The sequence below is a fragment of the Meles meles genome, chromosome 21, assembly GCF_922984935.1.
Source record: "Meles meles chromosome 21, mMelMel3.1 paternal haplotype, whole genome shotgun sequence".
In the NCBI taxonomy this organism is placed as follows: domain Eukaryota; kingdom Metazoa; phylum Chordata; class Mammalia; order Carnivora; family Mustelidae; genus Meles; species Meles meles.
In genome coordinates this window covers 20277665-20293569 of record NC_060086.1, presented here as the reverse complement: position 1 = coordinate 20293569, position 15905 = coordinate 20277665, and the positions used below count along the sequence as shown (strand labels likewise).

Below are 15905 nucleotides of genomic sequence, written 5' to 3'. Positions count from 1 at the left end.
CCGGGGCTCTGGTGCTCAGTACGCCTGCGCCGGATGCCAGCAGCAGCCTGACCACATGTGCTCAGCTCTGCCGCCACCGCAGGATCCGCGAAGCTGCCCCTTCCTTGTTCTAGGCAAACCGAGCCACGGGGGTCTGGTGCTTCTCCACCTGTCCGCACACTGGAATTCCCTGGGAGCTTTCAAAAGCCCCGACCACCAAGCTACTACCTAGACCAACTCATTTAGAATCTGAGGAGTAATCTTACAGCTCCCATGAGACTCCAATGGACAGGGAAGGTTCAACCTCACCTGGTGCAAGAAGAGGCACAAGACAGCACCGGTGAGAGGCCGGGGTGTTAGGTCCAATTACACCGGCTTATCTCCCTCCTGACCCCACGCCCTGGAATCTCAATTTCTGAAGAGATCAACCCCCTAGTTAGCTCAGTTCCCTGAAGGCACTAGCGCCATACCAGGCACACTTGTGGGAGGCCAGGAAATGGAAACTTCAGGGCCTCAAAAGTGCCACGAAAGGTCTGGGAAAGAAGCCCAGTGAGTCTGGGCCAGCCGCCTGCTTTGCTCTGAGCTCTACGGAGGCACTGGTCTTTTTTGTGTCCGATCAAGTGTTGGCCCAGGTGGCAGAGTTTGCCCTTCCCCTAAGGAGCTTGAGTCCCCTGGGGGGCCAGTGTGTACCAGGCTTCCTACTCATCCCCGACAAATGTCCTAGCCCTTGGAGGCCTAAAACTTCACTTCTGGTGCTCTACCTTATACCGGCTGCAAAGACAGACTCTGAGGTTCTAAAAGCCAAAGGCCGAAGACCAGCAAAAGAGGAAGCCTGCTCCGAAAATACTGGAAAACAGCATGTGAACAAAGGGATTTTTTCCATGGTGAGCAGAGCCCACTCTGCCCCAGGAGTGGTAAACAAAGGTGAGGTGGTTCAAGTGACCAGAAATTCCCAAGACGGAACTCAGGAAACAGTCATGAGGCGGGTCCAAAGGGGCTACGAAGGGCCTTGGCTTCCGGTCATCAGCACAGCCAAGGCCCTAAAGTACAACTAAAGGCTTTTATTGGGAAAGGAAAATTGACTGAAAAGTGGCCCCCAAATCCACACTGCCTGAGGCAGCTGGGGCCTCCTCCAGAGAGTCCAGGAAAGAAGGGGACACCAAACTGGGCCCTTGGCCAGCTCAGGTATAGAGGTCAAAGTCAATGCGTTTGGAGTTGTAGAACTGTCCACCGGGAGGGTCCAGCTTCCGGCAATAAACACCATCTGCAAAGTAGCCTTCGTTCACCCAGGTCTGCAGGAAAAGAGAGCAGAGCTGAGAAAGTCCTGATATGGGTGGTGGGGGCGGGGGGAGGGAGCAGCGGCAGAAGGAAGTAGGAAGGGGCTTACCTGCATCTGGGTGCTGGTGAAGGGTCCGTACAGCTCAGCATCCCCTGTGTTCTCCCACTTATATTCCCACATCACGTCCACCAGACCATCTCCTGGCAACTCTGCTTCTAAAATAACAGGCAGGGTCGTCTGGGCCTCAGGTGCCCTGCTCCCTGCCCCCATCATCCCTCCTCCACCTTCCAATCTTACCTCCCTTCTGGGTAGGAGTTGGAGTCTCTAGCTCCCCCTCTGCCACTTCTTCAGCAAACATGTCCAGAGAGGGTGGGGGTGTGGGCTCAGTGGGTCCCTGAGTCCGGGATCCCAATCCTTTCAGCCGCATGGCTAACCGTTCCCTTGTCTCCTGATATACACCAAGGTTGCCCCGGGCCACCATCTGGTCAGCCAACCCAGAAAGCCGATCCAAGCGCTGGGGGGAACTAGGCCGCCCAGCCCCCTTGCTCCCCCCTTTGCCTCCTCCTCCTCCGCGGGCCCCCAGACGCCTCAGTGCTCCAGCCACTGTCTCTCTTGGCAACAGCAGCTCCAGAATGCCCTCCAGGAGAGCCTGGGCACTCATTGGTGTCTGGCCCAGGCCGTCCTCCTCCTCTGAGTCTGACGGCGGGCGCTGATCAGGTGGTCGCTCCCTGATCTTCACCTAGGATATGAAAACGGGGGGCGGGGGGGTGTTATCTCCAACAAACCCTGAGCAGGGCCTAAGCCCAGCACTTTCTGCCTCTAGACCCCCAACCATGTCACCCCCTGGGCCACACCCAGTCAATGTTGTCCAGCCAGCTGTCTCGGATCTGAGCATCCCGGTTCAGGAAGTAGTTGCCATCGGCATCAAAGTGGCCTTCCTCCATCTCTTCCTGCAGGTTGAAGGGTGTGATCCGCACACCTCCCTCACTGGGAAGTGTGGCTGCTTCCTGACCTGCACCGAAAACACAGGTGTCCCACAATGAGCAAGCAAAAAAACAAAGAAGCCTTCCCTGCCCTACACCCCCGGAAGCCCTATCTGTTCCTCCGGGGGCATCAATTCTTGGGTTTAGCTCACCTTCCACATCCTCTGAAGCCAGGATGTCATATTTGCTGGGCCCCTCATCATCCTCCTCCTCCTCATCGCTGTCCAAAGAGTGCTTGTCTTTGAAGCGGCTCCCAGGACCCCCTGCCCCAGTCACAGGATCCACCAGCTGTGAGGAGGAGCCAGCCAGTTGAGAGAGGCAGGTTACTGGCTTTCCCCAAAATACTCTAGGTAGGTTTTTCTTCAAAGCCTCAAACTGAAAATTCTCCAAACCCATTTCCCAGAGAACAATGGAAAAGCTAGCCCTTTCTATGCGTTCTTTGTCCCCTTTTCTCTTCTAGCTTCTAGTTCCTTTTCCCTCCCCTCACGCCTCCCCACGTTGCAGGAGTCTGGCCCCCTCACCTTCTTCTTGGAGACACTGATTTCATCGTCATCATCCTCATCTCCGACGCCTTGGAAGGTCACTTTCCTCTTTGGCATGACTGCACAGGGAAGCCTTCCCCAAGCTGAGCCGAGGTGAAAGGATGCAGATTAAGGGAACTAGGAGAGGCTGCTCACCGCCGAAGGGCCCCCAGCACAACAAATAATCACCTGGTACGCATTAGATCCAGCTTGGGAGGAGAGGGAGCCCAGAATCAGGGACCGAAAGAGAAGTTGGCAGCCAGGAGGCCCCCGGGACTTGGATTGGTCCAAAAGAGTTGCTGGAGACTGGCCAGAGAAGCGGACGCGCGGAGGGGTTTCCCACGGGCAACCCCCGCCCTTGACGAAAGGAGAGAGGCTCCCCCTACCTGCACCCCCCATTCCTGGCCCTCGCAGTCCTGGGTGCGACGGGGCTCCGCGGGCTGACCCGCTCCTACACCTCCAGCTCTCTCAGAGCCCGCGGGGCCCGGGCGGACCCAGGACCTGGCGTCCGGGCCGCCGCCCTCCTCCCGGCGCCGAACTCCCAACTCCGCGGGGTAACCCCCAACTGTCCGGGGCTAACCATACAAATCAAAGGGGCGGCAGAATCGTGGGGATTCGAGGAGCCCCACCTGCGCGCGCTCACCTAAGGATCCACGGAAGGCGGAGGGGAAAGAAAAAGAGAACGGCTTTCACCAGGGATACGTCCGGGGCACCGGCCGCCATCACCCGGAAGAGAACTGCGAAGGCGCCCGAGGAAACCGGAAGTGGCTTCACCCGGGTTTGAGGACTAGTGGAGAAACGGGCGGAAGTGTGCCCAGAGCGGGGAAGACCACTCCGCCCTTCCCCAGAGTGACGTGAGCAGCATGGGGCGACAATGGCGAGGATGGGGGACGTATGAGCGCCTAGACCCTGATCAGACGAGAGGGATGGCCGGATGCGGTTTCGACTCCCTCCTACAGCAGTTAGAGGCTCTGGGGAGAAAGTGGGGGCGCACTCTGCTTAAAGGGGCGCCCAGGACCATGATGGGAGGACCGAAATGGGACAGTGGGTTTCCGCCCGTTTCCCTTTCCAGGGTTGAGTCACCCTTCCCCAGGGTTGGCCAAGAGCATTGCGCCCCTCACCATCTCTTTAGGAATCCTGCCTTTCCTCTCAAGGTCCAGCGCTGTCCACTCCCACTCCCAGGTTCGGCCTTGCTCTTCTCCCTGAGGCGGCCCCGGACGGCTCTGGGGGTATTTACGGAACTCCGCTCTCTTTAGGACCCAGGGGAACTCATAAACCCCACGCCTATCCCCCGGACTGGTTCCTGCCTTCCGAGGTGGGAAGTCACCGGATAGGTGACGGTAATACCTGTGCCCAGTACTCAGGCCAGAAGTCTCTTGTGCCCTGATCTCAGGTAGGCCTGGAAAAGGGCAACAGTGCCTCTCTCAAACCATAGCCGCAGGTAGATAGGGGCCCAGGCCAGCGGCCCCTGCCCAGTCTGTAAACTGGCCCAAGGGGCAGAGCTGGAGGTGGGAGGTGTGGGTCCCAGTGCGTGGGGGCAAGACCTCTACCTCTTGAGTACAGAGTCTTAAATCTCACTGGGCTAGGACCACCTCTCTTCTTTGCTGCCCCCAGGGTTTACTCTCAGATTGGATTACCATGAAACTGCACCAGAAGTCCGTGCTCAGTTTCTTCCGTGGATGCAGAACACAGGCTCCAGACCGGGAGGGCATTTTGCTAAAGAAGGGAGCCCGAAATACCAGCTATCAACGCCGCTGGTTCATCCTCCGGGGGAACCTCCTCTTCTACCTGGAGAACCAAGCGGACCACACACCCCTAGGCCTCATTCTCTTGGAAAACTGCCAGGTGGAGCCACGCCTAGGGGCCACAGAACCCTATGCCTTTACCATCCTGACCCCCAGGGTTGAGGGCACAGGTGGGCGGGCCTACAAGCTGGCAGCAGAAAACCAGGAAGAGCTGGGAGCCTGGCTGTGGGCGCTGGCTGGGGCGAGCTGCAGGCAGCTGGTGGTGCTCCTACCCACCCTGGAGGCCCAGTACCGGGAGCTCTGCCAGGCAGCTGGCCAAGAACCCAGCTCACCCCCAGAGGGCTGTGGCTTCCTAGCCACCCTCAGTATCCCCTCCAGCTTCCAGGAGTTGCACGAGCACTTTGGGAAGGAGATCCGGGTGCTGCAGGTGGTACGTCGAAGACCCCAGGCCAGTAACAATGGAAGCAACAGATCCCAGGCAGAGGAGGAGCCGGAGCTCAACAGTTGTTGAGGGACTGAAAGATGGACCAAAGGCCAAGAGGTAGCTACTTGCCAAGACCAGCCAACTGCTTCAGTAGACACCCAGATCCTGGCCTACTCCACTGTTTCCCACCCCCTGTCCAGTCCTTACTCTGGCCCCCATCATCAAATAACAAAGCAGGAGACAAGCCCAGGTACAACAGCAGGTTCTTTTCTGATTCCTCAAAGCGCCGCACAGGGTGGGAGCAGAGACAGAAGAGAATGTAAACATTGGGTTCCACCCCCTGGAGCTCAAGGGAAGACCCCTTCCCCAGATAGGGGCTGGAGGGGAAACAAGGTGAAAGGTGGGGATCCTGGTGGAGACAAAGCAGGAGAAGCCTGAGAATACACAGGAAGGTGGGTGAAGAGGAAAGAGAGCAAGGAGGATGGCAGGAAGGGAGAGGGGGGACATTTCCTGTTCCAGCGCATGTCCCTTTAAATAAATGAGTGCAAGAACACTGTGGAAGGAGAACTAAAGGACAGAAGATAGAGCGAACACACCCACCCTGGACCCACCAGGTCCTCTGTACATAATTACAACAGAGATGTCCAGAAGTAGAGCGAGGAGAGCCTTGGCCCCCTAGCAGGAAGAGGGGGAGACCGGCACAGCTGAAGAAGGGAAAAAGGAACCCAGCTCCACTCACGGATAAGGGGAGCAACTGGTATAAGAATCTGAAAACTGCTGATTCCCACTGCCAAGTCACCTCTGAGGTGACAAACGGCCAATCAGGACTGCACCTGGGACGGACCCCAGAGGGAATTGGGGCAGGAGTGAGAGACCCCAGCTGGGCCCAACTGGAGGTGAGGGGCTCCAGACTTGTTCGTGGCTGCCCCAGGCCGGGCCTGCTCTTGACTAAGGAAGAGGGAGGCCATGCAGTCCAGCCCCAAGACAGAGGTCAGAAGTAAGCATCCTGCCGGGCCTCAGATGCCGAGGACCTGTCCCCACCATCCTGGGGGGCCGGGGGCCCATCCGCCTTTCGACGCAGTGAGAGCTTCTTGCCTTGGGCCTTCTTTTCCTGCTTCTGTCGTTCCTTCTCCTGCTTCTGTTGCTCCTTCTCCTGCTCTTTTTCCCACTTCTGCCGCTCCTTCTCTTGCCTCTGTTGCTCCTTCTCCTGCTCTTTTTCCCACTTCTGGCGCTCCTTCTCCTGCTTCTCCCGTTCTTTCTCCTGTTTCTGCCGCTCCCTTTCACGTTCCTTTTCCTGTTTCTGCCGCTCCTTCTCCTGCTTTCGAGTCTCCTTGCTGGGACCCAGTGGGGTGCTGTTGCCAGTAGGCGAAGGAAGGGATGGATGCAGTCCCTCAGCGGTGACCACAGGCCCTGGGGCAGGCCCAGCACTGGCCCTGCGGGCAGGAGGGGGTGGAGAGGGGGCCCCCCCAGCTGCCCGAGAACCTCGGCTCTTGAGGCCAGGGAGGCTAAGAAGGCTGGAGGAGGGGCCCAGGGGTGGCTGCTGTCGCCGCCGCTCCTCATGGATAGCCCGGGAGCCATGTAGTCGCCGAGAGGGCCGATACTGCAGCTCCCCCCGGGTTTCCCGCCACTTCTTGAGCTGGGCCGTGTTCTCTCGCTCAATCAGTGCTTCTGTCACTGGGAGGGTGGTCACCTAGACCGAGAAGGACTGGGTAGCGGGATGCAGGGGAAGGGGAAGGGGAAGGCGGGGACAGGCAGAAGCAGGTGCCGTGGCCTTGGGCCGCCGTGGCCTACCTCGTGCACCAGGAAGTCCTCCTGCATGCACTGCTGGGGCAGGTTGCGCAGCTGCTCCATGGTCTCGTACATGCCCTGGCAGGAGCGCAGCTTCTCCACTGAGCCCAGCGTGTGCCTCAGCAGCACCAGGGCCACCCGGAAGATGATCTTGACGCCTGGGAGGGCAGAAAAAAGACAGCACAAGCGATCAGGGCTGGAATTGCAGCCCTTCCCATTTAGAAGGGACCTGCAGGCCCTATGCCCAGCTTACTGCCGTCCTCACAGATGAGGAAATGGAGGCCCCACGGAGGGAAGGGAGCTGCCTTGGGTTTCAGGTCCCCAGGAGGGAGAGTAGGCTTCGGGCTGATGGCAGAGCCAAGACTGGGCCCCAGTTTCTCCGGCCCCCACACCGCGTACAGGGAAGCCGAGGCCCCTACGTACCTCCCAGCAGCACGCCCCTCTCTGGCAGCCACTGTGGAAACCCCAGGCCCCGCCGTGGGCTGAACGGGTGCAGAAGTACCTTCACAGAAGAACATGTCCCAAACGCGCAGCACGGACGCCCAGGGCAGGGTGCGGGCGAAGATGCACATGAACCACTCGGTCATGTAGAGCACGGGGTCGATGCGCTGCCGCCGCAGGTGCCGATGTGCCAGCGGGGAGGCCCGGCGCAACAGCGCGAAAAAGATCTCTCCGTCCAGCTGAATGGCCTCCTGCCGGCGGGAGAAGCCATGAGAGGGGGTCTACGGGACCCCCACGGGGTAGCCCCGTCCCTGGGAGGGGATCCTCACTTCAGTGGGAGAGGCGCAGAGCGGAGGGACAAAAGGGCAGGACAAAGACCTCCCCGCAGCCTGGGGCGCCCCAGCCTTCGCATACTCACCAGCCCTGCGCTGTAGTAGCCGGGGAGGTACTTGTCGCAGATCTGTACCAGGCACCAGAAAGCTTGCTGAGGAGGGCAAGAGCAAGCGGGGAAGGGATGGGACCTGAGAAACGGGGAGTAGAGTGCTCCCCCATCACCGCCGCAGGTCCAGGTCCTCCCGGGCCCTCCCCTCCCAGGACCAGGGTATGCTGACCTCCGCAGGCATATGCATGAGCAGCACGGCAGCCACAGGGGCCTGGGCCTGGCAGTAGCCCTCATCGGGCCGGTAGATCGTGTAGGCCTTCAGGATTCGGTACAGGTCCTGCTGCCTGTTGGTATTAGGGAAGACAATTAGGGCAACCACAGGAGTTGGGGGCTCTCTGCCCCAAACTAAGCCTGCTCCCCTCAGCCAGCCCCATTCCAGACCCTGCCTAGACCCGCTTCCATATTAACCTCAGAGCTTTGCCACCACATGCCTCCACTGACGTTCCTAGTGCTACTCATCGAGATGAAGCCAAAGACTCTGAACATAACCAAAGCATTCCAGGCTCCAGCCTCCCACCCTGCTGCACACCCCACATGCTCCTACCCGTTCCCCCGCACAGGCTGTGCTCTCTCTCCCTTCTTCATCTGCCACCATCCGGTAGACCTTCAAGGTCACCTTCTTCGGGAAGCTTCCACTGCCCGCAGCATCAGCCCTCCTGTCACACTGTCTGAATGCTTTTAGCACCCCAGGGCAGGGCCCGCCTCATCTGCCTCACTGGACTGAATCAGGTTCCCCACCACTGTGGCCAGTGGGCCCTGGTTCTTGGTGAAGGCCTGGGAAGCCAGCTGTGCCTCAAACCTTTCTCTTGTCTCTGCAACCAAAAGGATAAAGTCTCTGCCCTAGACCCTGCTCCTCTTTCTTGAAGGTGTGCCATCACTGCGTCTGGGAATCCCATTCTGTCAGCCCCACAAAGGAAAAGAGGCCTTCATCAGTTCCAGTGGCTCATCACCAAATCTCAACACTACCTCCTGAATGTCATTCGTGCCTGTTCCTTCAGCCTCCACAGCCATTCCGTAGCATAAACCCTCCTTTCTTACCCAGAAAAACATAAAAATGACCTCTTCTATCCCAAAATTTAGTCACTGAAGTGTGATCTTCATCTGTGCTTTGTTTGCATACCTCCCCGCTGTTTTTCACTTAGTATTTTTTCTCCGCTTTGCAATGGCATCCATGAAATGACAGGCTGGACGCACTTGTTATTTTATCTAATACCTATTCAAATAAACACGAAATGCCCTCAAGCTCCCATGCTTCACTCACCTACCTACCTGCATGTGTCCCTGTTTTCTCCCCTGTGGCTCTGGGTGAAATGTCTGTAATCCTGGCCAAACACAGCCTTTCCACTTGGGCACCACATCCCATCCACTCTCACCTACGCGGGCCATCACCCCAGCAAGCTCCCACCTCTCCTGCACCATCAGATTTTTCTCTCCCTATGAGAGCATTCCCATTGGCATACCAACATCTGTTATTTCCTCTTGCTTTAAAAAAATGTCTCTTGGCCACCCCCTGCCCCATCCAAACACCACATCATTTCACTCCTACCTACTGAGCAAAACTTCAGGGTACAGACTCGCTGTCATCAAGCTCTCTCCTCCCATTCTCTAGTCAGGCTTTAACCCACTGCCCCACACAAAACGGCTCTTATCAAGGTCACCAATGACCTCCACTGTGCTGAGTCCCAAGGTCAATCTGCAGACTTGACTTTACTTGACCCATCAGCAGGATTTCATACAGTTGGTCCTGAAGCCCCTCTTCAATTTGCTTCCAGAAATCACACTGCCCTGGTTTTCCTTCTACTGTTTCTAGTCTCCCTTGTTGATTAGTTCTCATCTTCCCATTCCTGAAAATGCTGGAGCTGCAGGGCTCAGTCTTTGAGCTTCCTTTTATATCTACACTTGCTGCTCTGATGATCTCATCCAGTCCTATGGTGAGATTTAGTCCCATCTAGAAGCTGACAACTCTCAATCTCCAGCTTACCTTCACTTTAAACTTCTCCCCAAGTCCCAGATTTGGATATAGCAGACATCCATCCAACTTACTTGGCATCTCCATCTGGACATCCAATCAGCATTTCAAGCCTCATATTCCATAACTGAGCTCCTGACATACCCCTCAAACTTTTCACCCATTTTTCCCATCCACATCAATATGTAACAATTCCATTTTTCTTGTTTCTCAGGCCCAAAACCTTCGAGTCAGCCTTAATTGTACTCTCTCGCTCGCTCCCTCTTCCCTGCTCTCGCTCGCTCCCTCTTACTCCGCATCCAATCCACTGGCAAATCCTTTTGGCTCTACCTTCAGAATATACCCAGAACCCAACTACTTCTCCTCATAGTTCCACGGCTACCATTCTGGTCTATCTATCATGATCTCGCTCCTGGATTACAAAAATGGCCTCCTAACAGGTCTCTCTGCTTCTGTCCTTGTCTCCTTATAGTCTATTCTCAGCACAGCAGTCAGAATGATCCTTTTAAAACACAGATCAGATCACTTGTAACTCCATCTCCATTCTCATTCTCTATTCCCCTGTCTTGTTTTAACTCCTCTTTCATACTTACCACCATTTCACATGCAACATACTTTTTCTTTGGCTTACTTATGTATTGTCTATCCCCACTAAAATGTAGTAAGCCGCAGAAGGGCAGGAGTTTTTGTGTCTTGTTAACTGCTGTCATCTGTGGCTAGACCAGTGTCTGGCAGATAGCAGGAGTTAAGTATCTGCTGTAAAGATGAACCAACTAAAGAAGAAAGTCCACCTGAGAACCACTTAATACCACCTTGCATATTACTAAGGACTGATATACACATCTCGGGGAAGCCTAGCCTATAGAACAAAAGTACAAGTGCCTGGGAAGTTTTTAAGGGCCTTTGGTGACCTGGCCCTAAACTGCTTCTCCAGCCTCAGCTCTACCCAACTGCACATCCCAGACAGAGCTTACATAAACCCCCGGCCAAGAAAAACCTGCCCCCGCTCTGCTCTCATCTATCCTTCAAAACCCAGTTCAAATGCGACTGCTTCGGTAAGTTGTTGTGCCCTCCTGTCCGCCCCCTCCAGCAGTCCCCCAAGATTCCAAGTCAGAATCTTCCTCCCAGGACGTTTCCTTCAATATGGCTTGACACTCAGCCCATTAAGCACCACTCTCCTACAAGCCCTGTAGAGCAAGAACTGCTTTCAACCCAGCCCTGTATCCACCTGGAGCCCTCTACCAAGGTTTGCTAACTGACCCACGTGGCCAGGCCATCTTACCCATGTCCCCCTCGAGCAGCAAACATCTCATGGAAAGGGAACTGGCGGTGCAGGTCCTTCTCAATCACATCCAGCCACTTGGGGTCCCCAGGCGCCCGTTCCAGCTCCTGCAATGGGACAGCAGGGATGATCTCAGGATCTGGGGGGACTGATGATACCCTTCACACCATGTCACATCCCCATACCCTGGACACACCTCAAACTTGCCAGGGTTCTGCTCCAGGAGTTCCTTGCTATTGGACAGGTACTGCCAGGCCTTGGCTCTGAGGGAAGAGGGGATACCCTTCCGGCAGCGCAGCTTCACCTAAGAGAACGGCGGGCAGGGCAGCAGCTCCAGGGGCTGGCAAAGCCTCCAGAATTTCCCCAGCAGTCCTCAGGCTTCCTGGCACACCCCTCACACATCCCATTGGCTGGACTCCACTGGACCTGGCCTGGCCTTCTATCTTCAAAGCTGCTCCTGCCCCCAGGCCCAAGTACCACCTGCCCCCAATGTGGTCTAGAGAGCAAGAACTAACATGGCTTCCCCGGAGCACATGAGCCCTCCCTGCCCCCTCCCCAACCTGCCCCATTGGCCTGCCCACCACTCAGCCTTCCAAACCTTCTGGAAACGCCGTGACAGCCACTTATCCCAGTTACTGAACATCTCCAGCCATTTGAGCTCCCGCTGCCGAGCCACATCTACAGGAATGGAGCTCTCTCTGCAGGATGAAGGGAGCATGGAAGGGGTCAGAAGCAGTAGTGTAAAACATGTGACTGTTGGCCACCTCCCCAGTTTCAAATGAGAGACTGGATGCAAAAGCATTTTGTGAGCTACCAAGCCATCAGGACATCTGGCCACTTAGCCATCCAAGAGCCTTGCTCACCACACTGAAAAGACTTCTCTTTGGAAGGAATCTCTATACAAAGGTAGAGCTCTCATGGTGGATCTCTATACATGCTGGGTGTGTTCAAATCCTGCTTATGGCACATACAAGTTTGGGGGGTAGGGTACAGAATACTTAAAAACCACACTTTGCACGAGACCTGGGTCCAAGTTTTAGCTTTACCACTCATTCATTGTGTGACCTTGGGCAAGTCACTGAATTCTGAGCCTCAATTTTGGCATTTGTAAGATGGAGAGGTCATAGGAGGTAGCAAATAGCAAGTGCTCAGTAACAACAATAATTATCCACAAAATAAAATACAGAACAAATACATTTCTCTGCTCCTCAGAAGCAACTATCTGAGTTTCCTCCTATCAGACTCTTGAGATCTCCTTGGCCATCTACAATCCTCTCTACCTTCTCCTTCCTGCAATCACCCTCGATTCCCAAGCACATGAAGTTTTCCCTCCACGGTTTGCCCACTGTTCTGTCACAGCCTCACACTCAAGATGCCCCATGAGTCTTGAAACAGTTACTTGTAGGAGCCAGCACTAGGAGGTGAGTGGAATGGAAGAAAGAGCTTGAGTTTCCAGACAGACCTGAGCTCAAATCCCAGTTCCGTCCATTAGAAGTTGGGGAATCTTGGCAAGTGATAACCTGAGTCTCTTCCTCTTCTATTAAAAAGGGATGTCACCACCTACATCACATAGTTATGAAAGGATTACTGAGAAACTATATAAAGGACTGGTAAATGGAAGGGCTCATTAAATTTTAGTTTCTTTTGTCTTAGGAGCCCCTTAAACACCTCTCATTAATTTCCATCAAAAGTCAGTTCCAAACTCTGCTAAGGATCAGAGGAATAAGATAATATCTTTCCTGCCCTCAAGAAGATCACAAGCTTGCAAGGGAGATAATTGTCATGTGGTATGGGAAAGGCAATGATAAAAATTGCACAGAAGAGACACCGACTGGAGTAGGAGCAATGGATATCAGAAAAGGCTTCCTGGAGGAGGAGACATCGAGTTATAAGCCATGAAGGACTAAACAGAACATACTAAGGCAAGAAGGGGGAGAAAAGCATTCCTGGCAGGTGGGAAAGCCTGAGTAGGAAGGGGGAAAGACTACAATCCATCTGTGCAACAGGACCACAGGACTAAGTACATGGTGAGAAATGGTGAGAGAGAAGACCAGAAAGGCTGGCAAAGCCAGATACTAAGGAGCCTATCTGCAAAATAAAGCACTTGGGACTTTATCCTGTGTCCAGTGGGGAGCCACTACAAGCTTTTAGGGTAACATGTGCCTCAGTCAGTCTTGCCTCAGAAGTATATTCCTCCAGCACAGATGATAGATTTTAGAGGGACAAAATTACAAAGCATAGAAATAGCAACCAGCACGGTGCCTAGCACACAAGGGGGGCACACTAAAATCCAATTCAATCCAAGTTCCCTACGGCAGCATAGTACTGACAAGAAGCCCATCACACAGATCCAGATGTGAGTGGGGGTAATTCACTCAACTACTTCCATCCCGTTTCTTCACCTATAAATTGGGTACAACAGAGCCTCCTCTGTGGATGGGAAAGCACCAAGGTCAAACTTCGGTGCCTTCCTAAGACCATGAATGTTCGTGCTCAAAGATTTTCTATTTTTGTTGGATTATAAAACATGCTTAGGGACGCCCGAGTGGCTCAGTTGGTTAAGCGGCTGCCTTCGGCTCAGGTCATGATCCCAGCGTCCTGGGATCGAGTCCCACATTGGGCTCCTTGCTCAGCAGGGAGCCTGCTTCACCCTCTGCCTCTGCCTGCAACTCTGTCTGCCTATGCTTGCTCTCTCTCTCTCTAATAAATAAATAAAATCTTTAAAAAAAAATGCTTAGATTATCCTCCCAAGTGCTTCCCCCAACCCCAGGCAGGTGCCCCTCACCCCAACACGCACATACACAGCTAAATCCTATTCATTCTTGAGCATTCGGACCAGCCTCAGCGGACTTCTGAGTGGGTCCCTTCCCTAGATGCTCAGAAAATCCTGTGATGATCTCTAGGCTAAACCTAACATATATTGAAACCAACTCTTTAAGTATTTGTTTCTCCCTCTAGATGATGAGCGCCTTGAAACAATTATTTTATCCCTAGTACCCAGCACAGGTCTGGCACCTGGGTGTTCAGGTGATGTTGGAGGCTGAACTGACCAGCAGGTGAAAGGGCTACAGGAACAATGCGCAGGATCCAGAGAGAGGGAAGGAAGAAGTCAGAGGCAATCACACTCCTACATCAGGAGTGACTCAGGCCCCTGGAGGGAACTAGGAAAGAGTAAGCCGGGCTGGGGAGATGAGGAAATGGGGAAGAGGCCTCCCCCAACCCCTTTCCTTAAGTAAGAACATAAGACTGCCCTTCTCTGTTCTGCAGAAGAGCCTTGCCTTCAGGGTCTCCCCTCCATCCACGACTTCCCCATTGCACGGCCCCATCAGACCTAGGGCTATGGGGGAGGGGAGATGCCTGCATCCCTCCTTCCCCCTCAGGGACCAAAGATCTCTACCACAACCCCTGCCCAGCCAACCTTCCAGAATATCTGGCCCATAGCTGGAGTTTCGCATCAAGGACCTAGGACGACCTTAGGTATTGTGTCATTCAACCTTTCACTTTAGAGAAGGAAACCGAGGCACGGAAATAGGGAAGACACCAGCTCAACAGCACAGGACACACTAAAAGCACAGCTCCAACCCAGAACTCCTGACACCTGGTCTGAAACTCTAACATGCAAGTGCCATCAAAACCTCAGGATGCTCTAGGCTTGAGAAGGAACACGGAGTATCTCACTCCTCTGCTGGAGCCACTCCCCTGGAGCCTCAGGGAGGCTGGGCTGACAGAGTCTGGACAAGGTGTATCATCTCCTCCTCCCCAACCTCTGCTTCCCTGAAGCAGTCCCACTGGATGCCCACTGGGTACTCACAGACTGCCCGAATACTGGCTGCCCCCAAGGAAGCCATACTTGTCCGTCTTGCGCAGGGCCAGCCCGTTTATCTCCGAATCTGAGCCCATGGAGCTCACATCATCTGCCAAGGACTCCAAGGTCCCAGACATGAGGCTCACAGAGTCCAAGTAGCTCAGAGTGTCCGGGGCCTGCCCTCGAGGCCCAGAGATGCCCGGTCCCAGGCTGGACGTGGAGCCTAGGTCCTGAGAGTTTTCAGCAGGCTCCGGAGCCGGGGTGACCGTCACGACAGCTACCAGAGCCTCACCCGTCCCTGAAGGGCCCGGGCCAGGCCCTGAGGGGTCCTCTGGAGCCTGTGCAGTTGATGCTGATGTTGCTCCTGCAGCTCCATGTCCACTTGTCACCTGTCCTGCTGTCACTGCTGCAACCCGCGCAGTCACTCCTGAGGCAACTGTGGTTCCCGGCTTGGGGGCAAGCGGGGGTTTGGCGATCAGAGCCCCAGGAGCCGTTCTGGAAGGGGTCCTGGTGGGGGTCCCAGTGGGGGTACCTGGTCCAGGGACGGGGGAGGGTCTAGCCTCCTCCGTCTTCAGAGAGTCAGCCCCCGGGCCCAAAGCCATGGACATCTCGGTTCCTGCCACCGCCGCGGGCACCGGGGGTTCTGAGCCAGGGGAAACCTGCGCCCTCGCGGCTTCGGGTGAGGCCTCCAGCGTCAGCACCACCACTGTGCTGCTCGTGACGGTCGAGGCCGGGGCCGGAGCCGGGGCCGACGTCTGGGGGGTCTCCGGTGCCCAGGCGGGCTGCGCCTCCCCGGGGGACACCAGGGTGACTGGGGCCGAAGTGGCCGTGGTCACTGGCGGCCCCGGGGCCACCACCACGATGGGTCCGGCCCGGGAGCCGCGGGGCGGCGGCGAGGGGGCCGCGGGGGCGCCATGACGGCGCGGCGGGGCCACCAGGGGCGCCGGGCCCGTCTCCATGGCCGCGGGCCTACCCTCACATCCCCTCGCCGGGGCGGCCGCAGAAGGCGCCGCCCCTCAGGCCGCTCCGCGCCGCCCGCCAAGGAAGGGGAGAAGGGTAAGGGCGCGGCCCCGCACGCGTCGGGGACAGGGGCGGCGCGCGGGCCGCGGCCTGGCGCGCGGAGGCGTGGCAGGGGTCCCGGGGCGCCAGGCGCGGGGGTCCCGCTCGCGCCCTCTCACCCCTTGCGCTCTCTCGCTGCCGCCCCCTCCCTCCTGCTTCAGGCGAGCGGCCGACCTCGCGCCTGCGCA

The 15905-nt window shown here is 56.1% G+C and overlaps 3 protein-coding genes across 9 annotated transcripts; 1 reads left to right on the top strand and 2 right to left on the bottom strand.

Moving 5' to 3' along the window:
• Nucleotides 1-966: 966 nt before the first annotated feature.
• Nucleotides 967-3908, bottom strand: CD2BP2 (CD2 cytoplasmic tail binding protein 2). 5 transcript variants are annotated; one of them, XM_045993048.1, is made up of 8 exons: nt 3406-3509; nt 2952-3068; nt 2763-2866; nt 2394-2529; nt 2113-2270; nt 1556-1997; nt 1367-1473; nt 967-1271 (listed from the first exon to the last, which is right to left on the bottom strand). In XM_045993048.1, exons 3-8 carry the CDS (start codon nt 2838-2840, stop codon nt 1161-1163), a joined length of 1032 nt encoding a protein of 343 aa, XP_045849004.1. In that variant the 5' UTR covers nt 2841-2866; nt 2952-3068; nt 3406-3509; the 3' UTR covers nt 967-1160. The 5 variants fall into 5 exon arrangements, with proteins under 5 accessions (XP_045849004.1, XP_045849006.1, XP_045849003.1 ...); XM_045993050.1 differs by lacking the exons at nt 2952-3068; nt 3406-3509 and adding an exon at nt 3884-3908; XM_045993047.1 differs by lacking the exon at nt 2952-3068 and having other exon boundaries at nt 3406-3530.
• On the top strand, nt 3582-5065 carry LOC123933658 (sesquipedalian-1-like). Of its 3 annotated transcripts, none has more exons than XM_045993052.1 (2): nt 3582-3616; nt 4377-5065. In XM_045993052.1, exon 2 carries the CDS (start codon nt 4401-4403, stop codon nt 5016-5018), a length of 618 nt encoding a protein of 205 aa, XP_045849008.1. In that variant the 5' UTR covers nt 3582-3616; nt 4377-4400; the 3' UTR covers nt 5019-5065. The 3 variants fall into 3 exon arrangements, with proteins under 3 accessions (XP_045849008.1, XP_045849009.1, XP_045849007.1); XM_045993053.1 differs by lacking the exon at nt 3582-3616 and adding an exon at nt 3816-3944; XM_045993051.1 differs by lacking the exon at nt 3582-3616 and adding an exon at nt 4022-4155.
• A 112-nt stretch (nt 5066-5177) lies between these two features.
• On the bottom strand, nt 5178-15881 carry TBC1D10B (TBC1 domain family member 10B). The gene is made up of 9 exons (XM_045993045.1): nt 14665-15881; nt 11452-11551; nt 11050-11157; nt 10854-10960; nt 7772-7886; nt 7579-7644; nt 7222-7411; nt 6723-6877; nt 5178-6621 (listed from the first exon to the last, which is right to left on the bottom strand). The coding sequence occupies exons 1-9, from the start codon at nt 15615-15617 to the stop codon at nt 5923-5925; spliced, it is 2493 nt and encodes an 830-aa protein (XP_045849001.1). The 5' UTR covers nt 15618-15881; the 3' UTR covers nt 5178-5922.
• Between the last annotated feature and the right edge of the window lie 24 nt (nt 15882-15905).

Excerpts from the sequence above, each read along its gene's own strand:
- LOC123933658 (XM_045993052.1), top strand. The coding sequence starts at position 4,401 with ATGAAACTGCACCAGAAGTCCGTGCTCAGTTTCTTCCGTGGATGCAGA.
- TBC1D10B (XM_045993045.1), bottom strand. The coding sequence starts at position 15,617 with ATGGAGACGGGCCCGGCGCCCCTGGTGGCCCCGCCGCGCCGTCATGGC. Across the intron at positions 11,552-14,664 it reads AGCCAGTATTCGGGCAGTCT|AGAGAGCTCCATTCCTGTAG; the intron begins GTGAGTACCCAG and ends TTCATCCTGCAG. Across the intron at positions 11,158-11,451 it reads TGTCACGGCGTTTCCAGAAG|GTGAAGCTGCGCTGCCGGAA; the intron begins GTTTGGAAGGCT and ends CCGTTCTCTTAG.
- CD2BP2 (XM_045993046.1), bottom strand. Across the intron at positions 2,271-2,393 it reads GGCTTCAGAGGATGTGGAAG|GTCAGGAAGCAGCCACACTT; the intron begins GTGAGCTAAACC and ends TTTTCGGTGCAG. Across the intron at positions 1,998-2,112 it reads GGCTGGACAACATTGACTGG|GTGAAGATCAGGGAGCGACC; the intron begins GTGTGGCCCAGG and ends TTCATATCCTAG.